The 20,622-nt window shown below is 36.9% G+C and overlaps 2 protein-coding genes across 5 annotated transcripts in view; both read left to right on the top strand.

Moving 5' to 3' along the window:
• Window positions 1–6,022, top strand: part of LOC121521315 (filamin-A-interacting protein 1-like) — a 60,831-nt gene extending 54,809 nt beyond the window's left edge. For 2 of the 4 annotated variants that reach the window (XM_041805215.1, XM_041805217.1), the window contains exon 6: window positions 151–1,934. In XM_041805215.1, coding sequence (XP_041661149.1) covers window positions 151–351 — 201 coding nt within the window. In that variant the 3' untranslated portion in view covers window positions 352–1,934. Of the gene's footprint in view, window positions 1–150; window positions 1,936–3,913 lie in introns of those variants that run through there. The other 2 variants (XM_041805218.1, XM_041805216.1) reach the window with 2 other exon arrangements.
• Window positions 6,023–7,766: 1,744 nt separating this feature from the next.
• Window positions 7,767–14,788, top strand: LOC121521484 (cell cycle control protein 50A-like). The gene is made up of 7 exons (XM_041805510.1): window positions 7,767–8,277; window positions 10,721–10,840; window positions 10,954–11,061; window positions 11,160–11,247; window positions 11,332–11,478; window positions 14,000–14,203; window positions 14,358–14,788. The coding sequence occupies exons 1-7, from the start codon at window positions 8,044–8,046 to the stop codon at window positions 14,549–14,551; spliced, it is 1,095 nt and encodes a 364-aa protein (XP_041661444.1). The 5' UTR covers window positions 7,767–8,043; the 3' UTR covers window positions 14,552–14,788.
• The last annotated feature ends 5,834 nt before the right edge of the window (window positions 14,789–20,622 follow it).

Genomic DNA, 20,622 nt, shown 5'->3' with positions numbered 1-20,622 from the left:
TGTCTGAGATTAAAGGGCTAATCCACCATTCTTACCTAGACGCTCTCCCCTAGTCACTGCATTAAAATAACAATGAAAACAAAGTAGGAGCAGTTCAACTCAGCTCTGTGTCTTTGGGTGTCTAAATCCTTTTGTATTTTTATTTTTCAGCCCAGTTCGGATGTGCTGTCAGCTCGGAGCTCGGCCACACGGATCCCTATGTCAAAAGGTATGAAACCGTGCAGCAAGGCGGTTCTGGGCGTGTCGACGGTGATGAGGTTAGAGTCGCGGGCGGAGAGCCAGTCGATGAAAATCGAGCTGAGGAAGTCGACAGTTTGTGGCTCGGCCTCTGCAGCTGGTGGCAAAAGCTGAGAGCCAAAAACAGACTTGATGTGAACGTGTCGTTATTCGGTTTATATCTGAACGCCAATCCTACTGATCACACACACGACTGTGACGGCCTCTTACTACAGCTCTCACTGCTTTAATGCATCCTCAGATTTCAGTTTCATATTGTTACTAAAGTTGAGACTGATTTTTACCTTTTTTTTCAACCTTTTTGTTTTTGCATGTCTTGATCCGTTCTGGATGAGTTTTCATAACCTCCTCTTGGTGATTTCTGGCCGTATAGGTTTGCTCTCATCAGCTCTCATAGCATGTTTATTCCACCACTGCTTTTGGAGGTTTCCCATCACTGATGCACTGTGAATTGTTTGTGAAAGTATGAATTGTGATCATCTGAGACAGGCACCAAATAAAACTATTTATCTCTGAATAAATCTGGTATTTCTTTGTAGTTTGTCATGGCGTGTTTGAGCTCTGTGTGGGTGAGAATCAAGCAGGAAACCTCCAGACATTAACCCAAGCATCATTTCCTTATTCATCCATGTTTAATGTGATGTTTTCATGGCTTATCTGGAAACAATAATTCACTTTTAGGGCATAGAAAAAGGACTATTACACCCAAAATACACCACACAGTGTCAGGCACTGACTCTAGCATGTATACTTTCATAACTCCTGCTGACTGGACAGACTTAGGCCGGCTACACACAATGCTTTTTTAGTTTCTCACACTTATTTTGGATAAGTGAGACCTGGTAAGTGTAGAACCTGAGTCTTTTCTTTGATCAGGAAGTGGTTTTCACCAAGAAATGACTTCTACATGTCAGGGCAACCGTCTTATAGCAAAACAAAACAAAATTTCCATAACTGTAAAGAAACTGGATTTACCCTTCAATTTTTTTAGAAATTTCCAAAACATAAAAAATCTCCCCAAATTTCCCGAGACACTGTCAAACATTTCAATTCTCATACTTTTTAAAAATCCCATAAAACAATAAGATTTCCTAGAATAAAAAATGAAAGGAAAATTTTCCTTGAATAAAGTGTGAACGCTTATATATTATGCAAAAATCACTTTTTCAGGCTTTTCAAACTAAAATGTTTGGGGGAATTTGATGAGGAATTTTAGCAGGTATTTGCTTTGCTATTCTTTTGGTATTTTCACAGAAACTTTGGAAATTTATTTAGATTTTGGAGGGAATTTGATTGGGAATTTAGGGCAATACTATCCTTTGAAATTTTCCAAAATTTCATGGAAATTACTGTGAAATTATTTGGATGTTTGAGGGAATTTTTTTTATCATTCCTATGGAATTTTTTGGGTTTGTGTTTTCTATTTATAGATTTAAATATAGGGAAATTTGATCAGGGGTTTTAGGGGGATTTGTTTGAAAAGTTTCAGGAATCTGTGATAAAGTTGCACTGAACCTTTAGGGGAATATTTGAAGAAATACTGGGGTACTTTTTATGGGATACTTTAAAAACGTTTTGAGAATTTTCTCAGAAAAGTAAGGTAATAAATTTTAATTTAAGAGATTTTGCATTTTGGAAAGAAAAGTTCCAAGAAATTCAGAACTTTTAGAGGACATTTTCTGATGCTTGTTTTAAACAAGCCTATGTGGTCCATCATCAAAATGAGACCCCCCCCCCCCCCAAATGACTGACTGACAGTAACAAGGCAATCTGATGTAAGATTTCAAAATTAAAGCCTTCTCAAATATGCCATATTCATTGTGCAACTGTCTAACTTTAAAATTAAATTAATTAAGAAAATTACCGTCCAACTCTGAATTAACATAATTAAGAAACCCCCTGTTACCACAACCCCAGCAACACTCAGCCTAAAACCGATCCAGGTCTTTATTTTCTACAGAAACAGGTCTCATCATCGTACAGGTGACACTAAACTCCGAATTTCATTCAGTCTCTGCAGAACACCAGAAAACTTCAGACTGTTTAATATTGCTTTATAGGTTCGAGTTTGTGTGGTTGCAGTGTAATCTGGCGCCCTCTACTGGACTAGAATTAAACTGTAAAAAGGCTCCTGTGTGTTAGGAAGATAAGGATTCTAATTATAAATCTATATATAAATAATTAGATAGATACATGCCATAAGAACTAGGTACTGTGTCTTTTTGTTGTCCAGCTGCACAAATCAAGAACCAAAGTTATCCTCTGGAGACCATGCTGGAAATCAAGAAGAATATTTGTCCTCTAATTCTGCAGCCTCCATTATCACAGATAAAGCAGAGAGTAGATGAAGGAGATTCTGCTGATGCTAAAGAAGGATTTTAGTAAATACAGAGAGGACTGTCAGAAGAAGCATCTGGAACACAGGAGGGTAAACATGAGGAGAGTCAAACAGGTTCATAACAAGCTGACTGTTTTCTCTGCAGTAATGGAGACCACGACTCCCCCCAGGCTGCTGCAGAGAGATTTAGGTGGATCAGATGTTCGTCCTAGGAACATCAGAGGATTACTGAGATCACATCTGAGGCTGATCTTTTTGTCCCTGTTCCTCTGAGAAAAGCTGACAGGAAACTGGGTTAGACTTGTAACCCTGATAGTAGCTCCCTTTATAAACAGGGCTGACTACCAATCTCTCCTCATGAGGCTGCAGCTGATGATCACCCTCATTTTTAACACACCTGTCGATCATGTTTAAAAGCTCTGTGTGAAGACATTTCCATTAATCATTTCATGCTAGCATTGTCTAAAGGACTGAAGGGTGAATTAGAGAATGAGACAAGGCAAAAGTTACATTTGAACAACCCAGGAGCCGCTTTAGTGATTTGGAGTGATTCGAGTCCTTCCCCATTTAGCTGAAAGCAATTTAACAAAAATATTTACAAGAATCTCTGGCAGCAAAGCCAGAGAACAACAGTACAGACCAAAATGTGAAATATTAGAACTTTATCAGAAGAGCATCAGAACTAAGCCAGTACAATAATAATATTGATATAATAATAATAATAATAATAATAATAATAATAATAATAATAATAAATAACAATAACAATAATGAAAATTATGATAATTATAATAATACTAATAATGATAATAATAATGATAATTAATAAAACAATGATAATAATGAATATAATATTAATATTGTTATTAATAATAATAATAATAATAATAATAATAATAAATAACAATAATAATAATGAAAATTATGATAATTATAATAATACTAATAATGATAATAATAACGTTAATTAATAAAACAATGACAATAATAATGAATATAATAATATTATTGTTATTAATAATAATATTGTTATTAATAATAATAATAATAATAATAATAATAATGAAAAGAATAATTATTATAATAATACTTATAATGATAATAATAATGATAAAAATAACAATAATGATAATGAAAATAATAATAATGATAATAATAATAATAATAATAATAATAATAATAATAATAATACACAGTTTTGTGTCTTTTGTAAGGCATATTAGGGCAACTTTTCGGGCAGGCTAAGGAATTATCATGGAAATAGATGGTATTCCATTCTGAATAAACTTTAATGTTGCGTTTAAGGACCCATATATTTGTTGTAATTTCCTTCTACAGGTCTGCTGATTGAAGCCATCTTTGGAAACAGCCGACGATGAGCTAAGCTGAGATCTCTGACATCATTAGAAGAAATCTGACGAGGCTGAAAAGAAGAAAAAGCTTCGAGACATCACTCTAATACTGGCCGTTTGAGGCTGAAGCACACACTAAGTCTGCTTCCATCTACTTAACAGGATATAGTACAGAAAAGCTGCAGGATGAACTAGATAAATGAGAGAATAGCATATAGTATAAATGTTAGATGCAATTTAAAGGGGACATATAAAAAAAATACTTTTCAGGCTTTTCTAACAAAGTTATTTGACCCTGGCCTGTCCACAATCCCCTCAAGAATCAGAAAAATCCATTCCCGCTGCCGTCTTTCACCTCCTTTCAGAAAATGTGTGCTGAAACAAGCTGTTCTCAGATTCCCCCCACATGATGTCATGTTGGGATTTAGCCCCGCCCCCAGGTTCAGTTGGTCATCCCCACTTGGAAGACAGTTCCGCCTCCCTCTCCTGATCTCAGATGAGAGGAGGATCTGGAAAGCCATGTCCATTTCCTGAGAGGGGAGGAGTCAGACAGCTCATTAACATTTAAAGCCACGGACACAGAAACATCTCGTTCTGATCAGGACTGAAACAGAGGGGTTTTTAGACATGAAAAATCTGATACTGGAGTGTTTTTTCAGCAGCAAACTTCACAGGCGTGTTCTGGGGACCTCTGAGACTGATATAAACTTGTTTTTAAAGGGGACAATACGTCCCCTTTAAGGAGAAATTTGTATGTTAAGGAGTTTAAAACAAATTCAAGCTGTCCTGGGCATTCATTAATGTTGTTTTGCATATTTTTCTTTAAATTTTGGATTAATTATCTCTGTGTTTGAAAAAAAAATCCTGCAAGCTCCAGAGAGAAATGCAAACTTTTATGTGAGCTAGTAAGTGCTCAGAAGTTGCTTCACTACATGGATATTTAAAATCAGCCTGTTTTTGAAGTGAATGTTTTAGTGATCAGTATAAATTGTTATCAATTTTAATGCAATATCACACTTATTCAAATTTAAAAGTAGACTCATTTTTATTGGATCATTGTTATGAGGAAGAATTTGGGACATTTTTCTGATAAAAGAGCTGATAGAATTATAAAAATAGCTAAATAGGCTCACAGATGACTCATTAGTGCATGACATCAGTTCGTCCAACATCTTCTTTACCACAAGTTGAATTATTAAAGAAATGAAAAGCCTGGTTTATGTTTAAATTTGGTCATATTGATTCTTGAAAGAGTGGATTCAGGTTGGATTTTAAATGTGAATTAAAGGTTTATGGAAAGTGGCAAGATTAAAGAATAGCAGGGCGACTGGATGTTTTCTTTAACACTGGAATAGCAGAGAAATGTTGGTCAAAACATGCACGTGTGTCCTTGAGGATGTCAGTTTTGTTTGCTTTATACACACGCACTTTTAAAGTCCCTGTAAGGTGATAAAGAATTAGGCCACTGTGTGAAGCGTGCTACAGACTCCATAAGAAGAGAGAAATTTGTTCATTTTTTTGAGGTGGAAAGAACAAGACTAGAGTTAGTCCTGTCCAGGACATTTTATACTTCACGAGAAACTCAAGTGGCGAACTCCTGGGAAGTCCTCATAGGGCCCTCCAACTGCAGCACACGTCACGCATGCTTTCCCATGTTTTCACATTAAACCACGCCCACTTTAATTTTCTGACCAATCACAGAACAAAAGTCAAAGTCTTCAATAATTTTTAGCATTAGAGGCATTTATTGTGACGGACTTGGCAGGAGAAGAACTTGTCTATCAGCAAAGACTTTACTGAACTTTAGCATCGCCACACGTACAGACAGGAGGGATTGAACTGTCGCTGCTTTGAGAGATGTTGTTCATTTTCAGTGATATCAGCAAACAACAGACTGTTTAGATAAACTGCTCATGGTTTTATATCATTAGGGGGGTAGGGTGATTCTCATAGCACAGGGCTCATCAAGTCCATCTGCACAAGGGCCAGATTTAGTCTCAACAGAAACTCTGGGGGCCGGATTTTCAAATACACAAAAATTAAATCAACATTTTGGTCTGATTGAAATATTATTGCAGTAGTATTTGTGTTTTCCTTTAAACTACAGGACATTTTTAGTCATTACCAGTGAGATCTATCCCTATTATCTAGAATGCAGCAGGCCTGACAGCAGGATTGGCCGGACCCCTGAAAATCCCAGAGAATGGGCCCTCCCTAATTGTCATTTAGCACCAATATTAACCCATTTTGACACTTTTAACCCCTTTTGATACTTTATGCCTCTTTAACCCAATTTTTAAATGATTTTAACCCCTTTTAAACCAGGTTTCTTGTATCTTTTATCCACTCTTTTATGCATTTTTGCCACCCTTCTTCTATTTTTGCCACTTTTAACCCCTTTCATTACATTTTTTCAACCATTTTTGCAACTTTAAAACCATTTTTCCCACTTTTAACCCATTGTTGATACTGTTTGCCCCTTTTTGCCTCAATAACCCAACTTTTAAAGATTTTAACCCCCTTTAAACCACTTTTTCTGCATGTTTTATCCCTTTTATGCCACTCTATTATCAATTTTTGCCACTTTTCTCCAATGTTTGCCACTTTTTAACCCCTTTTTTTTACTGTCTTGCACTATTTTTTATCATTTGTATCCAATTTTCGATACCTTTTGCCCCTTTTTTCCTCCTTTACCATTTTTTGACACATTTTAGCCTCTTTTCACAACTTTTTTTCTGCCAAATTTTGCAACACTTCTGCCAACCGTAACCATTTTTAAAATATTGACTAATTTTAACAGTAAATTTCTGTAAAAACAGAGAAACTGGTTCGTCATTCTAAAACTATTTTAATGTTAATTGGGATGGATTTAACAGCCGCAGACATTTAAAGCAAAAGGATACTCTTAAAATCTTCTTTTCCTCCTTTTCTGAATTTAATAATCTTTCGGGGGCCGGACAGGAAGCTTTGGGGGGCCTGATGTGGCCCCCGGGCCACCAGTTGATGATCAGTGGTCTAAATCAAAAATTCCGTCGAACACAGATCTCAGTGTTTGCACATGTTTGTGGCAACCATATGCCAACATATCTAGTGTATTAAGAAACAAATTTTGGATTTCACTTTACAGGGACTTTTAATAATAGAAATACATTATACACGTTTTCAGTTCATGTAATTGACTATTGTATACTTTGATTATACAGTCATTTAATGCATTTATAATAACGTGTTCACAGTGGTGGGAGCAGTTTGACTTTTCTTCTTTTCCTTTGTCATCAGTCAAAAAAATAAAATTATGCCGATAGTGAAATTCAAGACTATTGTATCATTATTTATTTGACATTATTAAATGCTCCTCAGTTCATTTAAGATTAAATCTCCTCTTTAAACATTTAATTTGTCTTATTTTTTGTGGTGTTTTTGAAAAAAAAAATGTACCTGCATTTTCTCTTGTTGCCTTTAAGTGCTTCACGTAAATTCTCATTCCGGAGATGAAATGTGGGGGGAAATGTATTTAAAAGCCCTGTAAGAAGTGTACAGATAAAAATGAAAATATGGAAAATCGTTCCGTCAGAGGTTGTTGGCGTAAGCGGCAGAATATCAATGCGTAAGGTAGAACAATTACGTTGTTTTAAGAGAAAAGCTCAATGTTTCATATTTTTTATAGTAAAGACTGTACAATTGATTACAGGATAATAAAATGGCACCTTTATTCCCAAGTATGAAGCACGTTTTCTCATCCTGCTTTGAGTTATCAGCGTTGAATCGTTGGGTGTACACAGATTACCGATATCTCCGGCAGTAATTGAAGGCAGCAGCAACCGCCACCCTTTATATTAAAGTTATGACGTCAACACACGTTACGTATATCTTATTTGTAAACTTCAAGAGGACGCGGCCGTCTTAGCTAGCATTTGGACTGTTTCAGTGATGGATTAAAAAGCCAAATGGAAAAATAGAAATAAAAACGTCATGTAGATATTTTAACGCTGCTGGTTAAACGTCACTAGGCCGCTGGAGCGTCAAATCTGTCCTGTTCAGAAGGCAGTGAGGAGCTAACGGCTGTGACAGGCTAACGTTAGCGGAGCAGTAACTTTGATTTTCTCGGCAGCAGTCATGATGGCGTCTAGCTACAATGCCAAAGACGAGGATGGACACATCGCCGTGCCCGGAGCTTCTCTGCGGAGTAAGAAGCCTGAGAACACGGCGTTCAAGCAGCAGAGACTCCCAGCATGGCAGCCCATCCTCACTGCAGGTACCGTCCTCCCTGCCTTCTTCATCATCGGACTCATCTTCATCCCCATCGGAATCGGCCTCTACGTGACGTCCAACAACATCAAGGAGTTTGAGGTAACGTACCTGCGGAGAGTATGATGGCCCAACGAAACACTAGTCAACTCAGAAACGATAAATACTCTTAACATTTCCATGTAGAGCTGCTTGACTGTAGACATCAGTCCAGGGGTTCCCAACCGTTTCAGCCCACGACCCCCAAAACAAAGGTGCCAGAGACCGGGGACCCCCAGTGTGCCTGAAGGTGGCTGAACAGCCAGGAACATTCAAGAATAGTCCTGCAGACAAGGCCGTCCATGAGGGGGGATAAAGGGGGAGGTTTCTGGGACCCAGCCAAACTAGAGGCCCATGGAGGTCAGCAAAATCCTGGTCCTTTAGTTAAAAACATAATAGATATTATTATTATTATTATAATTTACATGGGTTAAAAATTGCTAAAATGGGTTAATAATGGCACAACATGGTGAAAAGGTTGTTAAAATCGATTTTTAAGAATATAAATGGGTTAAAAGGGGCAAAAATTACATAAAATTTGCAAAAAATGTTCAAAAATGGGTTAAAGTGGCAAAATGGGATTTAAAAGTGGTTGAAATGGCTTTAAATTGCAAAAAACTGGTGGAAATTAAGTGGAATGGGATGAAAAATGGATACAAACTGGAAAAAAGGGGTGTAGAAAGGGGTTGATTGAGGCAATAATGGGTCAACAGAGGCAGAAAAAAACAGGCAGAAAGTGGCAAAAATTGGTTAAGAAGTGGCAACAACAGGCAGAAAAAAAGTGATGGAAAAGTTTAAAACAAAAATGTGTTTTAAGTGGCAAAAATGTGTTAAAATTGGTGTTAAAAGGTGATGAAAAATGGTTACAATTTGTTAAAATTGTTGTAAAGTGGCAACAGTGTAATTTTAAAAAATGTTTTTAGTGTTTTTAAGGCTTCTGGAGACCCTCTCTCAGTGTCTCGCGACCCCCAATGGGGTCCAGACCCCAATGTTGAGAACCACTGCATTAGTTGCTGAATCCCATCCAGAATGTTCCAACCTTAGCTGACTGTGCATTTAGGTATTTAAATGTCCAGGTTTCATTTACTTTAACCACTGTGTTTTCTGATAATCAGTGCCACTGGGAGCTAAATTCAGCAGATGTTTGACCAATAATCAGCTTCCATTTCATGTTTTTCTTCATTTAGAGATTAAATTAGTTTGCAAGAATGAGTGAATACATTTTTAATGACACTGTTTTGTCAGTTCATAGTCCCACACGGTCTGGAAAGGTGGTTTTGATGCTTTGATAGCATTCTAGAGCAGTGGTTCCCAACCTTGGGGTTTGGACCCCATTGGGGGTCGCAAGACACTGAGAGGGGGTCTACAGCCTTGAAAAACTAAGAACATTTTATTAAATCACACTGTTGCCACTTTACAACAGTTTTACCAAATTTGAACCCTTTTTTCATCACTTTTTAACGTTTTTAACCCATTTTTGTTCATTTTAAACCTTTCCATCACTTTTTTCTGCCTGTTTTTGCCACTACTTAACCCATTTTTGCCACTTCCTGCCTTTTTTGCCTCTGTTGACCCATTATTACCTCAGTCAACCCCTTTGTACACCCATTTTGCCCATTCTAACCACAGGTTATCCATTTTTGCCAGTTTACATCCATTTTCTTCCCATTCCACCTAATTTCCTGCAGTTTTTTTTTTTTTGCAATTTAAGCCATTCAACCACTTTGTAATCCATTTTGCCACTTTAACCCATTTATGTTCTTAAAAATCCAGTTTCACAACCTTTTCACCATTTTGTGCTATTATTAACCCATTTTAGCAATTTTTAACCCATGTAAATTATGTTTTTAACAAGAGATTTTTCATCTAAAGAAGGCTAAATGAGTAAAGATATTTGTTTGTTTGATAGGAGTGGTTTTTATTCAGGTCAAATATAGAATATGGTTTTCACAGCCTAGCTTCACAATAGACCAGGGTTTTGCTGACCTCCATGGGCCTCCAGTTTGGCTGGGTCCCAGAAACCTCCCCCTTTATCCCCCCTTATGGACGGCCTTGTCCGCACATGACTATCCTTGAATGTTCCTGGTTGTTCAGCCATCTTCAGGTATAGCGGCGGTTCCTGGTCTCTGAAAGGTTGAAAACTGTTCATACATAAAGGAAGGGTTGTATGGCTCAAGAGGAGACACAAAAATGGAGAAATTTTCAATTGCGTATGGTGGGAACATCTCCTCTGTGCAGGATGGGAAACAACACTGCACCATTGCAAACACATCTGCGTGCATTCCTCCTTCATCTTGTCTTTTAGGGAATACATTTCGATGGAGACGCACTGATTGTGAAATTTGGGCTTATAAAAATAAGTGATTCTGATATAATCCATATTTTTTGTTGGACAGTATGTCCTTGTTTTATTTTTTTATATTCATATTGTAAACTCCTTTTTTAAATCTCTGTTCTGTACGTTGTGACCGCTGTTTGGAAAAGCATTGATAATGTTTTTTTGCAGGTTGATTACACAGGAGTGGAAATGTCCAGTCCCTGCTTCAACTGCTCACAGAACTACATCTGGAACAGCACCAGCCCTTGCACCTGCACCATACCCTTCTACCTGGAGCAGGCGTATGAAGTAAGGAAAATGTCCATGAATACAAACTTTTCAACCTTAGATAGACGTTTATGTTTATATGATACACAGCAAGTCTTGAAGTGTATATTTTTTGTTCTTATTCTGATCCACAGGGCAATGTCTACATGTATTATGGCCTTTCTAACTTTTACCAAAATCACCGTCGCTACGTCAAGTCCAGAGACGACAGTCAGCTACATGGAGACATGGAATCCCTCCTGGTAGATCTAACCTCTTATGGCTCACAAACACATCTAAAAAAAAGATCTCTCAAATAGAAAGGACTTAAATAAGAATATGTTAACCCTTTCATTGACAGAGACCCAGTAAGGAGTGTGAGCCGTATGCAACTCATGACAACAAACCCATCGCACCGTGTGGAGCTATCGCTAACAGCATGTTCAATGGTGAGCTGGTTTGTCACTCCAGAGATGATCGATATGATCCAAAACAGTTATTTCTTACCAACTGTGTTGTCTTTTTTATGCCAGACACTTTGGAGCTTTTTTACAATGATCCCAATGGCACTAAAGTCCAGATTCCTCTGGTGAATACCGGCATCGCCTGGTTTACCGACAAGTATGTGAAGTTCAAGAACCCTGGAGGAGACAATGCCAACCTCACCGCTGTTTTCCAAGGTACCATCAGCAGCTTCTTTTATTGTAGTCAGTTTCAGCCCTGGATAATTCAGTAGTGGTAAATAAGGTTTCCTTGTAAAACTTACCGTACAGTCTGTTTGCAAACCTCTTCTTTTTGAGTCTAACCCTGTTAATACTCCATTTATTTTTACTATTTTAATCATATCCTAAAACAGGGATGTCAGACTCAATCGCAGCAGGGGCCAAATTCTGAATTTGGGTCTAACCCAAGGGCCTAACTGGGTCAAAATTTCCCTTAAACTGTCATCCTCATCTTCATCGGTAAAGAATTACAGAGCACAGGTGTCAAACTCAAGGCCCGGGGCCAAATCTGGCCCGTGGAACAGTTAAATCCGGCCCCCAAGATGATCTCATATTTCAGATATAACTGGCTCGCCAGTCTGTGGTCTGCAGATTCCCTCAAGTATAAAAATGTGAACTTACCCTTGATGATTTAAGAAATCCTTGTTAAGTCATAAAATCTGAAAATGTAGAGTAAAAATATTTACATAAGAAGTCGGGAATGTGGGAAAAGACATTAATTTGTGTTTTAATTTCACATTTATTAATTTAGCATCTCACAATCAGCATTCAAACTTAGGATTTTGACTTTTAATTTCACACTCTGAGCATTTCAACTCATATTTTTGACTTCTCATATAATATTTTGAGCTTTAAGGTTCATAATTCTAATTTTTAAGTCAGTTTTTAACCAAAATACTTTTAACTCCAAACTTTGATGTCATAATCCCATAGTTTGACATTTTAGACTCACAATTTAAAATTTGAATCATATTTTGACTTTTAATTTCATGATTACAAATATTATTTCATCTTTTGACCTTTCAAACTCATGATTTTGACTTTCTTTCTAATATATTTGCCTTTAAAAAACATTATTTTTCTATTTCAATTTGATGTTTTAAACTTTTTAAACTAATAAATTTACTTTTCTCAGATTGTGAGCCTTTTAACTTATCTTTTTTACTTTAAATGTCAAAATCTTTTATCATGAGTGCTAAGGTTTTTTTTTCCATATTTTATTATTGGTGAAATGAGGTTGATAGTTTATGGTACCCTGTTAGACCCTCAGGTTAGTCCTGAATCCAGAATCCGACCCCTGCTGTGATTGAGTCTGACACCCCTGTCACAGAGGAAAAAACGTAACATTGCTGATAAGAATTTTGAGATTTCAAGAAAGTAAAAAGATAAAATCATGATCTTTAATAGTTAAAGTACTAAAACAGAAATCAAAATTATGAGTTTAAAAGGTTAAAAGATGAGATAAAAAATTTTAAATTTTGAGACAAAAAGGTCAATATTTGGGATTAAAAGTTAGAATAAGGAGTAAAAAATGTCAAGATATGAGTAAAAAATTCTAAATCTAGAGTTTAGAAGGTGAAAATATGAGATAAAATTCAAAATCAAGGGTTTTAAATGTCAAAATATGACATAAAATTAAAAATATTGAGATATGAAGGTCCAAAGATGAGCTAAAAATTAAAGATTTTAAGTAGAAAAGGTTAATATTTGTGATTAAATTTCAAAGTTAGGAGCTGAAAATGTCAAAATGTAAGATCAGATTCAATTTCAAGAGTTTAAAACATCAAAATATGACTTAAAATTGTGAATCTAAATGGTCAAAATATGAGATCAAAGACAAAATTATGATTTGTAAAGGTGAAAATGTGATATTAAAAGTCAAAACCATAACTTGAAGTCATAATTGTGAGATGCAAATTAGGAAATCACGAAATGAAAACACATATTTCTTTTCCCACATTCCTGATGTTTTATCAACTCTACTATTTCTAATTCTTATGACTTAAGAATATTTTCAATCATAAAGGTTAAGTTTACATTCCTGGAGGAAATCTGCAGACCTCATACTGGTGGGCCACTTCTAATAAAAATATCATATATCTGGTGGGCCGGGTATAACTGTGCCATGGGCCTAATTTTGCCCCCGGGCCTTGAGTTTGACACCCCTGTCCTAAACGATCAAATCCAACAGTATCAAATGTATACCGGCAGCTGAAAATATTCCCATACAAATGCATCATTTCTCCTTTTCAGAGAGCATTTGTTCAAAACTATTAGCTCATAGCTTATGTGATTTTTTAAAAGTATAAAACTAACTAGAAAAGCACTCGGAGAGCGCAGACCTCTGCCATTAGCCCTATCTCCCAATAGTACAGAATCCTTTAGGAAATTCCTGGATCTGGATGGTGATCCGGATCACTTCCCAAAATCTAATCAGTTCTTCCTCATGCCATTTCTGACATTTCCTGAAAATTTCATCAAAATCTGTAAACAACTTTTTGAGTTAAGTTGCTAACAAACTAACAAACAAACAAACTAACAAACCCTCCCGATCACATGACCTCCTTGGCAGAGGTAATAAAGAGTCCATGGGCCATGTGAGGAAATCTGATTAGTCCAAAACATGTGGGTTGATTTGAAGATTGAATTTGAAAAACAGTAAAAATTCTAAGAAATGTTTTTCTCCATGCTGTGTCAGGTACTACAAAGCCAGTGAACTGGCGTAAACCCGTGTATGAGCTGGACAAAAATGCATCCAACAACGGCTTCATCAATGAGGATTTCATCGTGTGGATGAGAACAGCCGCCCTGCCAACTTTCCGCAAACTCTACCGCACCATCAAGGACGCCAGAATGGTTCCAACTCTTCCAAGAGGAAACTACACGCTGGAGGTCGTCTACAGTATCCTTTATGTGGAAGTGAAACTGCACAAACGGCTCTGAAACACATGAGCAATCAAGTTTATCAGAAAACAGAATGAAGAGTTGCTCAACTGAAATCTAACCGACAGACAAAGCAAAAAAGGTTGTTCACGTCTTTAACCCGCTGATTCCAGATTATCCTGTTCGCAGCTTTGAGGGCAGGAAGCGGATGATCCTGAGCACCATCTCCTGGATGGGAGGGAAGAACCCGTTCCTTGGTATTGCTTACATCACCGTGGGCTCAGTCTGCTTCTTCCTGGGCGTCGTCCTGCTTGTCGTCCACCACAAATGTGGCAATCGCAGCAACAGCGCCGACATTTCTAACTGAAGCAGCTGCACTCCAGCTCACCTCTGCTGCAGCAAAAAGGGACGTTTGTCAGAGAAAGTTTACATCCGGGCTGGAGAAGTAGATGAGTCAAATATGTAACATCCTTAATAACATTTAAAGGGTTTAAAACTAGGGCTGAACGATTTGCAAAAATAATCTAATTGCATTTTTTTCCTGCAATATTGCAATTTGAAATGCGATTATTTAGGTTCCTCAGCTTTTCTGTTGTTTAACAAACATAAGCAAGAAATCACTCTATATTATAACAAGTACAATATTTGATGAGTTTAAACTAGGGCTAAATTTAGAAAAAATATCTTTTTGTGATTTTGGCTCATATTGAAATTTTGATATCAATTGCGTTATTGAAGAGGACGATCATTTCTCATATTCTTCTCATTTTGATGAAGAAAAATAAATGCATGAGTACAGAAAAGTAAGATTTTTGTAAAAAATAAAATAAAATAAAAAAAGATACTTGAAGGTTTTGAAAATGTATAAAGCAATGATACTCAATCTGTAACACTAGAGCCATATGTTGCTCTTTTATGTCCAAATTTTAAAATTTATTCCCCCAGAAAACCTTAAAAAAGGGAAACTTTTTTGCACTTTTTCACCTATGTCTTCACTTTTCACCCATTTAAGCTACCTTTTGCCATTAAATACAACTTTTTTCCTACTTTTTTGCCACTTCTATCCCATTTTTGCCTATTAGAGCTATCTTTTGCCATTTAATACTACTTTTTCCCTACCTTTTTGCCCATTTTGAAACTTTTTTGCAACTTCTTCTTACCCATTTTTATCCTATTTTTGCCCCTTTTCACCCTTTTTTCTCTGCATTTTCACCCATTTAAGTGACTTATTGTCATTAAATACCACTTTTTTTCCTAGTTTTTGCCCATTTTTGCCCATCTTGACTGCTTTTTGCCCATTTTAGTCACTTTTCACTCATTTTTTTCACGGTTTTGCCACCTTTTTTTTTACCATTTTATAGCAACTGTAACTCATTTTTTGTCATGTCTCACCCATTTTTTGCTACTTTCTGACCTTTTTTCCCCTTTTCCTCCCCATTTTTGCCCCTTTTCACCCATTGTATAGCTTTTTGACCATTTTTGGCACCTTTAACTTATTTCTATTGCTACTTCAAGCTGTTTTGCCACTTTACACCTCTTAGATTGTGGCTCTTGCAAAGGTATTTTTCAACAAATTGGCTCTTTGGTTGAGCGGGTTTGAGTAACACTGGTATAAAATATAAAAAAAGAAAAAAGATTGGATCAAACTGATATTTTGACATGTTCAAGGTTAAAGAAATATTGCACTGTCTGTGATTTGAAAATTGCGGCATGCATATTGCAATTTAATCTAATTTGCGATTAACTGCCCAGCCCTATTTAAAACTCTTGAAGGTGGTTGATTATTTGCCAAAATTTAAAGATACGTAGTCAAAATTGTCCAGCCTAAAATGATGACTTTTGACAGATTTTCCCTCATGATAAGACAAACAATGTTAGTTGGACAAACTTCCTTAGCTGCAGCTAAAAGGAGTCTAGACAGGAATGATTCTTGAAAGTTTCTGCATTTTTTGAAGAGCTTTTTATGATCTCTGAGTTTGTGGAAGGTGCAGTTTTGGTGAGCTGGAGCGCTGCTGAGTTGCATGCTGGTTTGCAGAGATGTTACTGTGACTACAGAGCTACTGGCTCGTCTTTGTGCCTCGTTTTGTCTGCAACATCAGCCAAATTTCCAACTAAAATCATGCTTTTACTGTAACACAGCTCCACGTGAAGGGACACAAAATGTTAGGGAGTGTTGGAGCCGTAAGTTTAAATCTTATTTTCTTTTTATTTCAGAGTTTTTAGAGATGTTTGCATTGGAGAGCCAGTATTTGCACATTGGAGCTCAGGGGTTTGAGTCTAAAGGCGGTTTAGGGGTTTCTGTGATGGACTGAGGAACTGTTACTGTCTCTGTGTGAATCTAATTCATAAATATGGGTCGTGTCACTGTTTTGATTTCACGCATTGTCATTTCCATGCAATAATAACACATAAATGACACAGCATGATTCAACAGCACACATAAAGACCACGCACATGTGATTTAATGTTGGTGTTCGTCTCTCACCATTTGCACTGTTTTGATCTAATCTAATGCACTTTGACTCTCATAAATCCTGCCATTTACTGTATTTCAGTTCTTGATGAGCTGACATTATGCATTAAAAGCTGTAAAATAGATGCTGCATGTTAGAATGTGCTGTGTAAAAATGTTTTTCACTCTTTTAGAGCATTTCATCAAGCTAAGATGTAAACTGCAACCCCAAAAAGCACTGGATTGAACATTTCTTTTGATACTCCATGTGTGTTTTTGTTGCTTTAAATCAGTGGTTCTCAACCTTTTCAGACCCCCCCTCCAAAATAAAGGCACCAGAGACCGGGGACCCCCACTGTACCTGAAGATGGTTGAACAGCCAGGAACAAGAATAGTCATGTACAGACATGGTCGTCCATAAGGGGGGAAAAATGTGAGCTTTCTGGGGCCCAGCCATGCAGTCAACAAAATTATGGTCCATTGTTATTTTAATCTGTGATAACCACATTTATTTTTTTTTTACCTGAATAATGGCCACTGTTATCAAGAGAGTTTTTATTATTTGTGCCGAAGTATATAGTCCATCCATCCATCCATCTTCCTCCGCTTATCCGAGGTCAGGTCGTGGGGTCAGCAGCCTAAGCAGGGAAGCCCAGACTTCCCTTTCCCCAGCCACTTCTTCCAGCTCTACCTGGGGGATCCCAAGGCGTTCCCTTTGGTGCCAGCCGAGAGACATAGTCTCTCCAGCGTGTCCTGGGTCTTTCCTGGGGCCTCCTTCCAGTGGGACCTGCCCGGAACACCTCACCAGGGAGGCGTCCAGGAGGCATCCGGACCAGACGCCCGAGCCACCTCATCTGGTTCCTCTCAATGCGGAGGAGCAGCGGCTCTACTCCGAGTCTCTCCCAAATAGCCGAGCTTCTCACCCTATCTCTAAGGGAGAGCCCAGACACCCTGCGGAGGAAACTCATTTCAGCTGCCTGTATCCGTGATCTCGTTCTTTCCGTCACAACCCACAGTTCGTGACCATAGGTGAGGGTAGGAACGTAGATCGACCGGTAAATCGAGAGCTTTGCCTTTTGACTCAGCTCTTTCTTCACCATGACAGACCAATGCAGAGACCGCATCACTGCCGACGCCACACCGATCTGCCTGTCAATCTCCCGTTACATTCTTCCCTCACTCGTGAACAAGACCCCAAGATACCTGAACTCCTCCACTTGGGGCAGGATCTCATTCCCAACCTGGAGAGGGCGTTCCACCCTTTTCCGACTGAGGACCATGGCCTCAGATTTGGAGTCATCCTAAAAATGAAAATCCTTTTTTTTAAATCAGAAATAAAATGGGTTAAAGGTGCAGTGTGTAAAATTGGGACTATCAACATCTAACAGTCAATTCTGGAGTGTGATGCTCATTTCTCTGGTGATAACTGTGGGAACCAGTGAAGTTTAAAAATCAATACATGCTTAACTGTTATTTGGTTCCTTCTATGGTGCCATAGAAACAGGCAAAATGCAAAAATCCAAGATGGCAGCGTCCTTGGAGGGGACCCTCCCTATGTATGAATAAAAGGCTTATTCTGAGTTAATTTAAAACATAAATTTAAAAAATGTGTTATCAGATGTCAACACTAGTTTAGATCAATCTACTTATAAATGTTATGTTACATTTTAACCAAGCTTGTTTTGCTAAATGCTACTAGGCTAAATATTACACACTGTACCTTTAAAATGACCAAAAAATTGTGGAAAAGGTGGTGAAATGTGAGTTTTAAAAGCACAGAAATGGTTAAAAAGTGGCAAAAATTCGATAAAAGTAGAAAAAAAATAAGGAAAAATTGGCATAAAAGGCCAAGGTCAAACAGTTTTTGAAAGATTTTAACCCCCTTTAAACCACTTTTCCTGCATGTTTTGTCCCCTTTGTGCCACTCTTTTATCAACTTTTCCACTTTTTAACCCCTTTTCATTACTTTATTGCACTATTTTTTATTTGTAACCGATGTTTGATACCTTTTGTGCCTTTTTTCCTCTTTTACCATTTTTTTACCACATTTAAAGGACACTGACCCACTTCCCAATTAGATTTAAAAAATAACAAATTAATTTACTTATTTTGATTTGAAAACACCTTAAAATTTCAAAGCACCCCCACCCCCAACAAAAACTCAAAATTCCACAAAATTGCTAATATACATCCCAAAAATTGTTCATTTTTTCATTTTCACAAAAATGCCCGATTTCTCCCAATCAAAAGAAAAAAAAAATCCAAATTACCATGAAAATACTGAAAAATTTGATGCCAACTTTCCCCCCAAACTTCCAATGAAACAAACAACTCAAAATATGCAAACATACCCGGACGTTTCCATGAAAATACTTTAACCCTTGTGACCTCCTCGGGCATTTTTGGCCATTCTTCTCAACTTTTTTTTTTTTTTTGTGTGATCATTTTGTCAGTTTTACAGCTTGTGTCATGAATTTTTCTTTCTAGTTAAACTTTTAAAAATCCAACATGTTTTACCCTTAAATGTCATTCAGACTCTCATTGAAGTTTGTACCCTCTGGACACCTTCAAGGCCAAAATGTGCACGTATAAAAAAACTGCCATTAAATCAGCATACATCAATATATTTGTCTACCTTTTTTTCATAAATCTGTTCAACAACTTCAGACCTGTTCAAAACTACCAAAAATTCAATCATTTTCAAGATTTTAACCCTTTAAATGCCAGTTTGATTATTTGAAATATTTTATTTTTTTACTGCAAAAAAAACATAAAAAGTGATGTTTTTTTCCCATAAAATTAAAAGTGGAAAGATGGGGCTTTGGTGCTGATGAGAGTCTTGGATGGGTCAAAGATTAGCAACAAAATTGGTTTCATTGCACTTGTATTTTTTTTGTAGTGCCAGCTTTAACATTAGGGCACCCTCTGGACACCTCCGAGGCAAAAATGTACACATACAAAAAACTGCCATTAAATCAGCATACATCAGTATTTTTTTCTACTTTTTTTCATAAATTTCTTCACCAACTTCAGAACTACCAAACATTCAATAATTCCCAAAATTTTAACCCCTTTAAACTCACACAAAACTCTCCATGATATAACAGACAAAATACAAGAATTTGGTGCATGGTCCTACAATGAGTAAATGGTTGAATCTGGTGGAATACGGTAAAAATGTCAAATTTCACTAGACTTCTTCACATTGAAATGCTGACATTAAAGAATGCATGATTTTATACTGCAATGACAGTGAGATTAAAAAACCTGGTTTTAATGGAAGTCAATGGGGGCGTTTTTGACTCGAAGATGACCAGAGAGTATATCTGACATTACGTAAAAAATACAAATGCAATCAAATCAATTTTGTTGCTAATCTTTGGCCCATCCAAGACTCTTCTCACCCCCAAAGCCCCATCTTTCTACTATTTATTTTATGGAAAATAATTTACTTTTTGTGTTTTTCAGTTAAAAAAAAAAAAAAAAATCAAATAAACTGGCATTTAAAGGGTTAAATTTCTGAAAATGATTGAATGTTTGGTAGTTTTGAGCAGGTCTGAAGTTGTTAAAGATATTAATGAAAAAAAAATTAGAAGAAAAAAAAAAAGATGTATGCTGATTTAATGGCAGTTTTTCTGTACGTGTACATTTTTGCCTCGAAGGTGTAAGAAGGGTAGTAAATTTGAGGAGGGCACAAGGGTTAAACTTACACGATAAAATCACAACAACATTCCTGAAAAAGTCATCAAAAATTCGCTGGGTAGGCCAGTGGTCTCCAAACTTTTCAACACGTGACCCCCAAAACAGCAGGGACCCCCACTGTCCTTGGAGGTGGTAAAAGAATACGATGTTTCATGATGTAGCAGAGATTTACATTTCAAAGCACATCTCTAACTCAAGAACTAATTTTAAGGATATTTCTAGATAATCTTTGTATTTTTGGCAATCATCCCGCGACCCCCCGGTAGGGGGCTGCACAGGACCAT

Source organism: Cheilinus undulatus, linkage group 14 (genome assembly GCF_018320785.1).
Source record: "Cheilinus undulatus linkage group 14, ASM1832078v1, whole genome shotgun sequence".
Taxonomy (NCBI): domain Eukaryota; kingdom Metazoa; phylum Chordata; class Actinopteri; order Labriformes; family Labridae; genus Cheilinus; species Cheilinus undulatus.
The sequence above is the reverse complement of the archived record's forward strand: the minus strand, read 5'-3'. Positions and strand labels throughout refer to the sequence as shown.